The following is a 15,068-nucleotide window of genomic DNA, read 5'->3' as shown; positions in this document are numbered from 1 at the left end:
CAGTTAGAACAAGGTGACCCAAAAGGAAGCAGCATTCCACAGAAACTGCCAGAACAGGCAGCACAATATGCAGGGACAGAAAGCAAACCCCAGAAACTAGACCCAGAAACAAAGGAGAGGGGCAGAAGCTAGTTCCAAGAACTATTCCTGGTAAAAGGAACAAAGAACAGGAATCTGGAGGAAAGGGTCTGTTCAGTGAAGTGTAGAACGAGGAGCAGAGAGACTGCAAAAGGTAAAGCTGCATTAAGCAGACAGAAAGCGAAGTGGGTTTGCAAGAAGCCAGAGATCCAAGGTGACCAGAAGGTTGATGATTCCTTACTATGGGCCTGCAAAGCAGTGGTGTTCTGTTGCCACGGCTGGCTGGTAGTGTGCGGAAAGGAAGATTGAATGCATATGGCGATCCAGGATGGAGGAACATCAAAAGGAGAGGTTGAAGTCCTGGAGGTGCATTGTTACTGAAGAGATAGTGTCAGTTGGGAGAAGATTCCAGAGCGGTGATTGGAAATCCTCGTGTGAAAGACAGGGTTCCAGTGAGACCGGTTGGCTCACAGTGTGAGAAGCATTTGGGGGGAATTGATGATAAATCCAAAGAAGTTATTTTGGGTGGTACCTGTCACTTTGTTTCTATGTGTGGAGTGTCTGACCACGTTTTGCCTATAGGTTTACATGGACCGCGTACCTACTGAGAATATTAGAGTACAAAATAGATCTTGTAACTTGTGTTACCCTTACGAATATATATCTGTAAAGGTATAGTGGGGTGAATGAGTAGTGTAAAAAAAAATCATCAACTGACTTCTGTGACTGTTCAGTAGCCACCATCTACATATCTAAACAAAAAATAAAAGTTAGGATCTATCATGCCAGTTTTCACCCCAGGATCGGACTCGTCCAGTAGTATCAGCTGAGATTGTAACATTGCACACTTTGTTTTAACCGTACTAACAATACTAACAATCAACAAATACACAAACTTACACATGAACATAATATTAACATTAAAATCATATGCCCAATGTGTATTACCTTTTTATGCGATTAGCCACATTTGGATTCACAATGACCCAAATATAGTCAGTAGACAATGTACTGACAACAGTGATCTAATCAATCTTTGAAACCAAACCATCGAAAGAGAATTCTATTCACAACCTGTCCACATTAAAGTATGCTGTATAATCCATGTGAAAAAAATCAAGTGCAGGTCCATAAGTTTTGCTCTCTATCTTGTATATTTTCCCCCACTATACATCTTCCAAACTAACTTAGAATATCTATATCAGTTGGAACAAGCACATCAATTTACAAAGTTTGTGTTTTGTGCAAAAAATTACGTTTCCTGCACATTCCAGACAATTTACAGAAAATATTCTGTTAATCAAGTTTTGTGAACGGGGGTTAGTTTGCGAGGAATTTATTTAAATTAGATTCTACATATGTTCTCCTACCATGGAGGCGGGATTGTGAAAAATTGTTTTGGTAGAAGTGGTAGTGCCGCTATTACTGCTGGGGGGATTAATCCGCTTCTCCTTCTGGCGCCTGTTACAGAACCAGACTCGGATCACCTCCTTCTCCATCTGCAGTTGATCGGCAATCATCATGATCTCCTCCGAGGTAGGCTTTTGGTTCTGCGTGAATTAAACATTTTTCTTTAAACAAAAGTTGAATAAAGATCTCTTTTACCATAACCAACACCTGAAGATGGTCAAAACTGATAATTTTGTTATTTAGAACTATAACAAACTAAATATACTAATGAATATCCTATGGCATTGCTCATTCATGTTTTGTAACTTGGGGCACAGTTGTTACATTTGGTTAATAATATGGCCCTGTATTTTTAAGGTCACTGCTCCACCTCTGGACAAGAAAAGATTTCAGAAAACTGGGTTGAATAGTAATGATTGGTTCTTTACAAAGAGAAACCATGGAAAAAAATCGGATGTATGTAATCTGACCTGTTTCACATGAATGGTTCCAGGGATGAGGGACTTAAGCCAAGAAGCTACTTTGGAGAGGGAGGGTGTTTTCCTTAAAGAGAATGTTGAGAGGAGCACTGATAGAGGTATTCAGAATAATCAGAGGTCTAATAGAGTAGATAGAAAGAGACTGTTCCCTCTCGGAGAAGGGTTATGGCAAAGTTTATGGCAAAATGTTTATGGACTGGCAAAAGGGGAAAACCTTTTTATTCAGAGAGTGCTTATGCTATGGAATGCACTGTCTGAAAAGGTGGTGGAGTCAGACTCAATCGAGGGGTTAAAAAAAGAACTGGGTAAATATCCAAAGAGTAAAAAATTGCAAATCTAGAGGAGAAGAGTTGGACTGAGCTACATTTCTCTTGCAGAGAGCTGACTTGATCTTGATGGCCTAAAAGACCTCCTTCTGTACTGAACGCAATTTATGCTATGTTCAAATAGGGCCCAAGTATGAAATCCATCATTTACTGCCATAATCTATCACTGGGACCAGAAGGTAAAGAAAATTAAAGCTTCTGTGTTCAATATGTTTAAGGACATGAAGTATTAGAGCATACAACGGATCTTAAACAGGCAATAACAAGAAATAGGAGCAGAGTAAGACATTGGGCCCTTATAGAATGCTCCACCATTCAACAAAATCTGAACCTCTGTCTCAGCTCCACCTTCTTGCAATATGCTTTAATTTATTTTGTACACAAAAATCTACTGACCACTCTCTTGAATATCCTCAATGACTGTGCATCCGCAGCTGTCTGAGGGAGACAATTCCAAAGATTCACAACTCTTTGAGTGAATCAATTTCTCCTCAGTCATAAATAGCCGACTCTTAATTCTAAGATTGTAACTCTGTATTCTAGATTCCCTAGCAATAAGAAACATTTTCTCAGTATTCATCCTGTCAAGCCCCATAAGAATTTTATACGTCTCTCATTCTTCTAAACTCAAGGAAGTATAGACCGTGTCCATTCAATCCATCCTCAAAGGACAATCTCCTCATCCCAGGAACAGAACTCACATGCTACTTCTTCAGGGAACTTGCAGATAGTCAGCAACCACTGTCTATGGTTCTATGGTAATCAAATAATTTTAAGTTAAGAGACCCAGAATAGAAAACAGAAATTGGTTTGTGATAAACTAATTCCTTAATGGGTCCAGGGTTTGTGGATTGTACAGGTTCATCAGAAGCTCTATGGTGTTGATTAGCAAAGGACCATAAAAACTGCAGGCACAATTTATTTTATCCTTACAGGGTGATTCACATTTCTTGGAATTAGAATTCTTAAATGTGGTACAAATCCCTCAGTAAATAGTCTTCAGTGTATAACTTTATCTACCTAATACACACTTGAAGAGCACCAAGTCTTGACTCTGGCCAACTTAATTTATCTTTTGAAACAGGTTATGCTCCTGGAGGGAAAGCACCCACGCTGTATCAGGTGAACAAAATTCTACTGATATGAAGTTCTCTGCAGTCTAACTTTGGAGGCTATAAAGTGTGGCTTGGAGTTTCTAAGTTTATCAGACAGCTGACTGAAAGAGAGCAGCTTATGTAATAGCTAGCAAAATGTTGATGAATAAAAATCAACTGTTTTCATTTATATTCACACGTCATTGGTATTGGCACTATTTTTGGCGAATGTGTACATCTATGAAGATGAGAAAAGTCAGTTCCATGGACCATAAACCTTCATTTTTTTTTGTCTCAATAGTATTTACAAAATTAAGCCACCTCTTACCGCCAATAAGCCTGAACAAAACTAATGAAAGAAGTGACACTGCTTCCCCTATAACAGGAGAACAAGTGCATGTTCACAAATGTATAATGAAGTTACAAGGTGACGAACTGTTTTTAGAGCCTGGTTCATACAAGAGTTACTCACTTAGTCATAAAACATACCCGAATGCAAACCATCACCTTTGTGCCTCACTGGCTCATAAAGTGGAGTCCAATAGTCCATTTGTGTTCTAAATCAAGGTTAGTAAAATAAGCAAGGAGCGGCATTAAAAATCTGGCATAATCATATCATCAATTATGGGTCAACAATAGGATAAGTCACATAATTTTCACTTTAAACCAAGCGACTTTGCTGTCAAGTGTGGGAAATAACTTAATTGTTTAATTTATATACCAACCTGAAAGCAACACAAAGCTGCATCATGACTAACACAAGTCAGAATTAAATATATCACAAAATGTTGGTTGCCCACTACTACGCATTTCATTGCTGGTTACTGACCTCCAGGAAACTCTTTTCTAAGGCCACTCGAACATTGGTCTCTATGCTGGTGCGTTTCTTTCTCCTGCGGCTCAGCCCTTCGATTCCCAAACCCGGTGAAGCCAAGGAGCTGGGATTTGACAGTGCAGAGTCTACTGACAAATTTTCTGTTTAAAGTGAAAACAAAAAACATCAGCCTATTGGATCAGTTCATAAAAATATTTGTTGTCTAAACGCTGCAGAAAATACAATACTTCAATGTTTAGATTTATAGTTCATTCCAAGACTTTCAAATGTACAGTTATGCTGAAATACTTCAGAATTGCTGCAATATTCCACTGAAGTACAGTACCCTTCGAAGTCAATAAGATATTTTGGGGTGGTAAGGTGGCACAGTTGTCATCACTGCTGCCTCAGCGCCAGGGACCTGGGTTCAATTCCAGCCTTGGGTGACTGTGTGCAGTTTGTATGTTCTGCCCATGTCTGCGTGGGTTTCCTACGGGTGCTCCGGTTTCCTCCCACAGTCCAAAGATGTACAAGTTATGTAGGTTGGCAGGGCGGCACAGTGACGCAGCGATTAACACTGCTGCATCACGCTGCCAAGGACCTGGGTTCGATCCTGGCCCCGGGCCACTGTCCTTGTGGAGTTTGTACATTCTCCCCGTGTCTGCGTGGGTCTCACCCCCACAACCCAAAGATGTGCAGGGTAGGTGGATTGGCCACGCTAAATTGCCCCTAGCTGAGAAAAAAAAAGAAGTGTGTACTCTAAATTTAAAAATAAAGTTAGGTGGATTGGCTATGATAAATTGTCCTTAGTAACCAAAAAAGGTTATGTGGGGTTACCGGGATAGGATGGGACGTGTGTCTAGATAGGGTGCTCTTTCAGTGTGTCGGTGCAGACTCAATGGGTCCCTTCTGCACTATAGGGATTCTATGAAATGCTAATTTGTTTTGGCCGATTACATGAACACCCAGTTTGAACAGGTTATTTGGGCTTAATCATCACTTCTTGGTTCATGCCTAGTTAATACTGTGAACTGACCATGTGGAATCCTAAATTTAACAAAATGATAATGTTACATTTACAATTCTGGAGCCCACACAACAGAATGATTTTTTAAAACAAAATTTGATTTTAAATGTCAAATACATAGTGTAAGGATCCTTTCTGTTGATTCCCTTATTTCCCATTTCTTTTACATTGTGGTTGAGTAGAGGAAGTGAGGAACTCAAAAGTTGCTAAATGGTACACTGTGCTATGGAGGTTTTGCTTCTGAACAGAAGACATTTTAGCACCGGAGAGATCGGAGGGATTTGGTTTGATTGGCTGGCTGGTGGCCAATGAATTGTCCAAAGGCCGTATTCTGTCCGGTGATAGGCGGTGATTAGGTTCTACCCGAGTGCGATGGTTTTTAGAGGACACAGGAAGTGACAGTTGGAGCCTGGCATTGATAGGATCAGCTGTGTGTGTGTCTCTCTCTCTCTTTCTCCAGAAATACTGCCTATCTGCTGTTTTCTGAACATGCAGAGAAGTCTTTTGAGACCTGGATGAATCTACAGTGAAAACGATTACAGACTGAAAACTAAAACCCCCAACTGAAGGCCTAGATTGAAGAAAGATGGACTGGAAGGTGTCCATCTGAAACAAAGACTCTTATCCTTTTCATCATTAGTTTAACACCCCTCTTTCCCCTCTGTGCTTGTCTGTCTTGTGTGTGTACATATGGAGGGTGGGGTGAGTTAAAGGGGGGGTAGGAATTAGATAATAGTTAACCAGTTGTATTTGCTGCATATTTAATTATAGTTATTGTTATTAATTAAAAATTAATTGCGTTTAAATTTACAAATCTGGGGACTATAGTTAGTTATTGGGCAGCCATAGATCAAAGACTTCGGGTATTTTCTAAGAATAATTTGTTAATTTCAATTGTGTCGCGACTCCGGGTCAAGTGGGCTGGAATTGACCATGCACTAGCCCAGGGTGTCGCAACAATAGAAAAGAGATATTGCAGTTATTAGCTTTAGTTACAAAGTTACCCAGCTGTTCTATGCTGGAAAGGCAGTTAAGTGAAGGATAGAACTGGAGCCAGTTTTGTTTCGTAAGTATTTATTCACAGTGGAACTCACAAAGAAGGGGAAATTGTGGGGTATCAAGGAACTAATGCCAGTGAGGAACTTTAAGTGATCAATATTAGTGAAGAAATCATACAAGAGGTAGTGCATAGGGCCCATTTGACCAAATCCAGGATGAGCAGGCTACTTGCAGTGTGGAGGATGAGTGTGAGCATTGTGGAAGGGGTCCAGCTAATTATGTGCACATGTTCTGATCATATCCTGGGTTCGTGGGGTTCCTGGTCCCCTTCTTTAGCACCATGTCGGTGATTCTACAAATTGAACTGAAGCCCTGTCCCTTAGCGGCCATATTTGCAGTGTCGGGCCTGCCAGAGCTGCAGACTGGGACAGGGTCAGATGTCCTGGACTTCGCCTCACTGGTTGTTCGAAGGTGGGTGCTGCTGGGGTGGAGATCAGCTTCGCTACCCAGTGCCTCAGTATGGCTGGGATACCTTATGGAATTTTTTATGAGAAAGCCAAGTACACCATGAGAGGGGCATTTGAGGGGTTCTACCAGAGATAGCAGCCCTTTATTCAGTACTTTAAAAAGCTGGTCACTATGAATTACTAGGTGAGCAGGGGGGACGAGACGGGACGGGGAGGGGGGGTTGGTTATTGTTTTATTATTTATGTATAAACTTTGAAAAAACTAACTAAAAATTTTTTTTAAAGCTACAGAGATAATTTGTGCATTGGTTATGATCTTCCAGAATGTGGTCTCAGTGAATGAATGTTACAAATGTTAAGTTTGCTGTTTGAGAAACAAAGGAGGAAACAGGGTACTATACGCCAATTAGTTTGCCATCAGTAGCAGGGAAACACTGGAATAAATATCAAGGACTCGGTACCAGGGTATTTGGAAAATCAAAATAGTAGAATCAACATGGTGCTATGAAATGGAAATCATGTTTTCCAACTCTATTAAAAGATTCTTAGGGTGTAACTAGAAGGCTAGATACCTGCTACTGCAGCTGCTATGGTGAGGATGTTCAAAGCAGCCATGTCATACAATTGAAGTTGACAGGTCCAGGTCATACACTCTCCTTTTATCGGGCCTAACATCTAAATATGTCGTCCTTTATTTTTTTTAATGGGACGTGAGTGCATTGGTTAGGCCAGCATTTATTGTCCATCCCGAATTGCCCAAACTGAGTGGCTTGCTGGGCCATTTCAGAGGGCAGCTGAGTCAACCATATTGCTGTGTGTTTGTGGAGTCACATGTAGGCCAGACTAGGAAAAGATGGCAGATTTCATTTTCCTAAAGGACAGTAGTGAACCAGATGGGTTTTTAACAACAGTCAATGATAGTTTCATGGTCATCATTCTTAGACCAGCATTATACTCCAGATTTTATTAACTGAATTCAAATACTGTCAGATGCTGTGGTGGAATTTGAACCTGTAGCCCCAGAGTATTAGCTTGGGCCGTTTGATTCCAAGTCCAGTGACATTACCACTACGCCAATGTATCCCCCAGAATTACCACATCAGAAGCTGTATAGTCCCATTCGTTCTGCTGTCAGCAAATTTGTTAGCCACATGCATGGTCCACAGACACCCTGACTGCAATTTCAGGGTTTCTCTCCCGCATGTTAAATTTCCATACTGAAAGTAGACAAAGTAAAATCAACTATGTAGGCAAGAGGGGTTCCATTGAAACACAACAGACCCTAATGCCAATACTTTCATATAGTTGACCAGACGTTTGTGACTGCAGCCCATACAGCTATGCCCCGTGAAAGCTGTCTGATGTGGTCTATGAAATCTGGAAGAATGGTTCCACTCCAGGTTAAGGAGCACTTGAGTCTGTACATTAAGAGTTTACATCACCCATGCTAACCTCCTCTGTATATCTGTAGCTTTGGTCTTCGTCACCTGCCTTCACCCATTCACTTTTCAAGGGAGCCCTATCCCCAATTGCCCTGCATACAGACAGGAATGTTTTAAATCATTGTTCTATTGGCTGTCAGGAACTAATCAACTCCACTATAAACAAGATCTAGGCTCTTATTGAATTAATTGCCAAATTGGTTATGCATTCTACTCTGTAGTTTACTGTTAAATTTACTGTCTGCTTAAATACTCCTTCCCAGAGAGATTCTGGACATGCCTCAGAGGAAGACTGTACAGGCTGAGATCATGTTATTGCCCTATTCCTCCCCTTCACTAGAACAATGCCACACTTTCTTGATTTATGATAACCCCCAATATCCTACAAACGTATTCACACTTTGTAAGATTGCACTCGCACAGAAGTAGCCAAAACAACCTGAAGCAAAATTGCTGCAGTAATACTACTCTGGGCAGTGCAGGACAGCCTTAAAACAGCATAATTGAAGCAATCTTTCCTGACTGGATTCCATGCTGCTAGTGTGTATGTAGTTGCACATGGTTGCCTTCTTGGAGAATCATACATAATATAACCTTGAGCCACTTAAGATGTTTAATGCAGAGCTATGCCAACATTCCTTTGCTGCCAAAAAACACTAAGATAGCAATGAGTATAGTTAAACGCGTCAGTGTCCAATAGCCAACTAGCCACATTTAAAATTACAGGTTTCTGGTTATTATTTAGTTTTCTGTCATGTCCAATGGCCAACTTGGAATAAGATGCAACAGCTCCCTTTCAATATTTCATGAATCCTAAGCAAATTTAGCAAGTTGCAGAATTAGGTGTAGGTGGCTCACACTGGCTCAGTATTAAGGCATTTATTTGGCGTTCATCGGAGCAATATATTGCAATGCCCAGCATGGAAGAACGCATTGTATCACCTCAATGGGGACACAGTGTAGCACAGTGGTTAGCACTGCTGCTTCATAGCGCCTGGGACCCTGGTTCAATTCCCAGTTTGGGTCACTGTCTGTGCGGCGTCTGCACGATCTCCCCTAGTCTGTGTGGGTTTCCTCCGGGTGCTCCGCTGAGTTTCCGCCCACAATTCCCAAAGATGTTCTGGTAGATGAATTGGACATTCTGAATTCTCCCTCAGTGTACCTGAGCAAGCATCAAGATTATCACTGTAAATTCACTGTAGTGTTAATGTAAGCCTAATTATGACACTAATAAAGATTATTCGCCTTAGTTGTGAAGATATTTCCAGGTGTATTTTCTTTTTACTTTAACGGTAAAACCAGTATTTCACATCCCTAATTATCCTCGAGAAGGTATTGGTGTGCCACTAGAACCACTGCAGTCCATCTGGTGCAGCGATACCCGCAATGCTGTCAGGAAGCAAGTTGCAGGATTTTCATCTAGCAATAGTTAAGGAACAAAATCGTAGTTCCAAGTCAGGTTAGTGCATGGCTTGGAGGGGAACTTGCAAGTGGTGGTGTTCCCATGCGTTTGTCCTCCTAAGTGGTAGAGTTCCTGGGTTGGGAAGGGGCTGTCGATGGAGACTTGGTGAGTTGCTACAGTGTATCTTGGAGAGAGAGAGCGAGAGAGATCCTTTCGGTAAACAACCTGCGGATCCCTCTCTATCAGATTAATGCTGAATCGGACAACCTTCTGCAAAGGCCGTTCTTCAGCTCACAGTTTCCAGAAACAAACTAAAACTGACTGCTACAGACCTGGCTCCTCCTGTTATTTATATAATCTTTATTCGATTCAAATCCCGCAACCTCCTTACTTAAGTTTTAACACAATGGGCAGGATTCTCCATTTGGAAGACCGTGACCTCCCATTGGATATGAATTGCAACAGGTTTACGATCCCTCTGGGAGCACAATCCGGTCAGCAATTCATATTCCTCATCATGCAAATAATTTATGCATGGCGTGGAATCCAAGGGATTCCATGGGAATCTCGCTATCGGGCCGCCACATTTCCTCCCCCTCCCCTCCCCCAAAAGGATCCCTGTAGTAGAGAGACGCCCCCACACAGGGGGATGCACTAAGTACATTTCAATCACTCAAGCATGTGATCTCACTGCACATACCTCTCTTTGATGTGGTCAATGTTTACAAACATAGGGGATTCATAACGTAGGCCACAGAACCATGGAGGGAGATGAATGAATCAAAGCTGCAGATGCTTTGTAGAAGCTGTCAAATCACAGACCACTACCAGAAAGCTATGAATGGCTTGCAGCTAATGGATCTGTTGCAGATCACAGCTGTTCTCCTTCCAGGAATGGACACGTGAAGCTGCAAGTCATGTTACAGCTGTAACTCCCCGCTCTACCCGTCTGGACTGCTTTCCAGCTTCCAAACAGGGTCTCTTTTCTGAGGGGGGAGGTTTCCCTTTAGGAGGGGGGTGGTTCCCCTATTACTGTGGTCACTGCGTGTGTGTGTGTGGGGGGGGGGGGGGGGGGGCACCTGACAGAGGAGGCATGTGCAGGACGTGCATTGTTTACAGGGGGGGTGGTTTTGGCCCTCAGATGGGCTCTACCAGCGTGGTGAACCTTGCAGTGGGCCAAGGGGGCAACTGTTGGCAGGGCCACGCTGGTAGAGACCACAAGCGATCCGTGCCCACCTGATTCCCGGCCGCGGGGACTGGGGAATCATGGAAGGCCAGAGCATAGGGCAACGGGCCTGGTAAATGGATGCAAATTGGTCATTAAGACTTCTTCATTGCACCATGTGCAGCGACAAAGTCTGTCCATTTTTAAGCCAGGATTAAAAAAATTAATTATATATATATTAGAGATATATATGTATATAATATATATATGTATATACACACACACACACACACATGCGCACGCCCAAACCCAAATTTTTAAAACATTACTGCAACAGGTTCTCCCCGTGTCTGCGTGGGTTTCCAGTTTCCTCCCACAGTCCAAAGGTGTGCAGGTTAGGTGAATTGGCCATGCTAAATTGCCATTGACCAGAAACTGAACTGGTCCAACAAAATAAATATTGTGGCTACAAGAGGTCAGATGCTGGGAGTTATGTGGAGAGTAACTCACCCCCTTGTTGTGTTGTTAACCTGATATAAGGCACCAATTGGTCATAAGGAATTTTGTTAACACATGGTGGGTTTGTTTAGAATAGGCTCAAGAACATTTCTACACAGGTATAAAGCTCGGAGACATCAGCAGCAGAGCTGTGTGTGCTGAGCTAAAAGATAAAAATGAAACCAAGACTAGATTGCATGACACTCCCCCTTCCAGTTTTCCTGAACAGATTACCACATTCCCCAACCTTTCAAAGATACTTTCCCAGTTTTCAAAAGATACTTTCCCCCTTCCAAATAAGTTTAACTATTCACAATATGATGAACTATTAACAATATTGTGAATATATATTCATTTTTACTTGCAATTACCCAAGTATTGTCATGTGAGGGTACCTTTAAGAAATGGATGTTTAAGCAATATATCTTTAAGAAATGCAGTGATGTCAGAGTGTGGGTGGAGCTGGGTATTAGATCAGCCATCTTGCAGTTTAGTTTCAGTTTGAAAAGAGCTTGGGTGTGTGTTTGCAGTGAGCTGGATCTGCTGTGATCTCTGCCATGAAAGACTATCTCTGGATCATTTGGGTGATTTAAACTCATAATAGTAAAGCCTTTAACCTGATGTGTTTCTGTTTAAAGGTGTTAAGTCTCATGGATGTTGAAAGGAATACCCGAGGGATTATTTAGTGTTGTAATATTTTCGGGGTTATCTTTGAAGTAAGGGGCGTTAAGAGATCCAATGTTTATTTAAGAGGTTAAGTTGAGTTCATGGAATAAACATTGTTTTAAAAACCACGTGTCCATAATTGTAATCCCACACCTAGGGAAAAAGCCGTGTGCTCGGAAAAGCAACAATAGCATTAAAGGGGGAGGTTAGTTGAACTCCATGATACATTTTGGAGTTCTGAAAACACCTCTCCCATAACAATGGGCACGAGGGGGATAAAAGTCTATCTATTGGATTGGCTTTTGTGAACTTAAAGACAGTGAAGGATTGTTGCTTTTCCGGTGTGGTATTTTAGTTTAAGTGGGGAAGAGTGTTGTGAACAATGGCACTTTCAGAGGCTCAGAGGTTTTTGGGGGTGGACACGATAACACGTGATACCTTACTTTCAGAGAGTAAAAACAGACTGTTGGGTCGGCAAAAATATTGCAGTTAACATTACCTGACAAAATGCGAAAAGGTGAGGTAATTATGGCAGTGGTTAAGTATTTAAAGTTGCCTGAGATAGAGTTTGACTCATTGGAAATGGCAAAAATTCAGTTGCAAATTAAACAAATGGAACATGAGAAAGAATTAAAACGGCTTGAATATGAAAGAGAGAGAGGAAAAAGAAAGAGAGAGAGAGGGAAAAAGAAAAGGAGAGAGAAGAAAGGAGAGAAGAAAGAATAGCCCGAGGAGAACAAAAGGAAAAAGGGAGATACAGATCAGGGGAAAAGATACAGAGTAGGAGTTTGAACTTCAGAAAATGGCCATATAACATGACAATCAGTAAATATTGGCAGACATAAAGGGATACGTACAGTTGGATGATAGTGATGAGGATAGTGAGAAAGAGCCTCATAGTCGAAGGCTTGGTGGGAATCTATTTAAATATTTCCAAGCATTGCCAAGGTTTGACGAGAAGGAAGTGGAAGCCTTTTTCATTTCATTTGAGAAGGTAGCTAAACAAATGAAATGGTCACAGGACATGTGGGTATTACTGATTCAAACAAAGCTGGTAGGTAGAGCTAGTGAGGTGTTTGCATCACTACCGGAGGAGGTATCTGGAGCGTATGAGGAGGTGAAGAAATCCATCTTAAGTGCATATGAGCTAGTGCCTGAAGCTTACAAAGGTTTAGAAATTTAAGGAAAAAATTTGGTCAAACATACATGGAGTTTGAAAGGCTCCAACAGAGTAATTTTGATCGGTGGATAAGGGCTTTGAAAATAGACCAAACGTATAAAAGCTCTGAGAAATTATACTTTTGGAGGAGTTTAAAAATTCAATTCCTGATGTAGTGAGAAATCATGTGGAAGAACAGAGGGTTAAAACTGCGAGATTAGCAGCAGAAATGGCTGATGATTATGAATCAGTTCATAAATCAAAGATTGGTTTCCAACATCAGTTTCAGCCGGTGAGGGATAGAAACTGGGGACATGAGAAATACTCAAGTGGTAAAGGTAAAGGTGATCTGAATGGAGACAATAAAGAGAGTGTACCTCAGATTAAAAAAGAAATCCAGGAGGGTGGAAAAGAAATGAAAAGTTTCAAATGTTTTCACTGTAATAAACTAGGCCACGTAAAGTCACAGTGTTGGTGGTTGAAGAAAAGCACTGGGAAGGCTGATGTGGTAAAACAGGATAAGACAGTGGGATTTGTTAAGACTGGTAAAGGAAAGCCCAAGGGAAGCGAAGGAGGTGCAAACGATTGTACAGCCTGTTCAAGAAGTAATTGTTAAGAAGGTGCCAGATGTCTTTAAAGAATTTACTTGTGTGGGTAAAGTTTACTCATGTGTATCAGGAGGAGCAGGTAAAGAAGTCACAATTTTAAGAGATACAGGGGCTAGTCAATCTTTAATGATAAGCACAGTACGAAGTCTTACAACACCAGGTTAAAGTCCAACAGGTTTGTTTCGATGTCACTAGCTTTCGGAGCGCTGCTCCTTCCTCAGGTGAATGAAGAGGTATGTTCCAGAAACACATATATAGACAGATTCAAAGATGCCAAACAATGCTTGGAATGCGACCATTAGCAGGTGATTAAATCTTTACAGATCCAGAGATGGGGTAACCCCAGGTTAAAGAGGTGTGAATTGTGTCAAGCCAGGACAGTTGGTAGGATTTCGCAGGCCAGATGGGGAGGGGTGAATGTAATGCGACATGAATCCCAGGTCCCGGTTGAGGCCGCACTCATGTGTGCGGAACTTGGCTATAAGTTTCTGCTCGGCGATTGTGCATTGTCGCGCGTCCTGAAGGCCGCCTTAGAATCATGGAATTTACAGTGCAGAAGGAGGCCATTCGGCCCATCGGGTCTGTACCGGCTCTTGGAAAGAGCACCCCACCCAAGGTCCACACCTCCACCCTATCCCCACAACCCAGTAACCCCACCCAACACTAAGGGCAATTTTGGACACTATGGACAATTTAGCATGGCCAATCCACCTAACCCGCACATCTTTGGACTGTGGGAGGAAACCGGAGCACCCGGAGGAAACCCACGCACACACGGGGAGGATGTGCAGACTCCGCACAGACAGTGACCCAAGCCGGAATCGAACCTGGGACCCTGGAGCTGTGAAGCATTTGTGCTATCCACAATGCTACCGTGCTGCCTTGGAGAACGCTTACCCGGAGATCAGAGGCTGAATGCCCTTGACTGCTGAAGTGTTCCCCGACTGGAAGGGAACATTCCTGCCTGGTGATTGTTGCGCGATGTCCGTTCATTCGTTGTCGCAGCGTCTGCATGGTCTCGCCAATGTACCACGCTTCGGGACATCCTTTCCTGCAGCGTATGAGGTAGACAACGTTGGCCGAGTCGCACGAGTATGTGCCGCGTACCTGGTGGGTGGTGTTCTCACGTGTAATAGTGGTATCCATGTCGATGATCTGGCACGTCTTGCAGAGATTGCCATGGCAGGGTTGTGTGGTGTCGTGGTCACTGTTCTGAAGACTGGGTAGTTTGCTGCAAACAATGGTTTGATTGAGGTTGCGCGGTTGTTTGAAGGCAAGTAGTGGGGGTGTGGGGATGACCTTGGCAAGATGTTCATCGTCATCAATGACGTGTTGAAGGCTGTGAAGAAGATGACGTAGTTTCTCCGCTCCGGGGAAGTACTGGACGACTAAGGTTGTGAAGTGAGGTGAAGGTCTTAATGATAAGAGATGAGG

At 42.3% G+C, this 15,068-nt stretch overlaps 1 protein-coding gene across 5 annotated transcripts in view; it reads right to left on the bottom strand.

Annotated features, from left to right (window-relative positions):
- The window catches only part of LOC140427869 (POU domain, class 2, transcription factor 1-like), a 329,760-nt gene that overhangs the window by 59,949 nt on the left and 254,743 nt on the right, over positions 1-15,068 (bottom strand). For all 5 annotated transcript variants that reach the window (XM_072513676.1, XM_072513677.1, XM_072513678.1 and 2 more), the window contains 2 exons: positions 4,217-4,362; positions 1,449-1,628 (listed from right to left, as the gene is read on the bottom strand). In XM_072513676.1, the coding sequence (XP_072369777.1) occupies positions 1,449-1,628; positions 4,217-4,362 (326 nt within the window). The remainder of the gene's footprint in view (positions 1-1,448; positions 1,629-4,216; positions 4,363-15,068) is intronic.

The sequence above is a fragment of the Scyliorhinus torazame genome, chromosome 8, assembly GCF_047496885.1.
Source record: "Scyliorhinus torazame isolate Kashiwa2021f chromosome 8, sScyTor2.1, whole genome shotgun sequence".
Lineage (NCBI taxonomy): Eukaryota > Metazoa > Chordata > Chondrichthyes > Carcharhiniformes > Scyliorhinidae > Scyliorhinus > Scyliorhinus torazame.
This window is presented reverse-complemented; position numbering and strand designations above follow the sequence as displayed.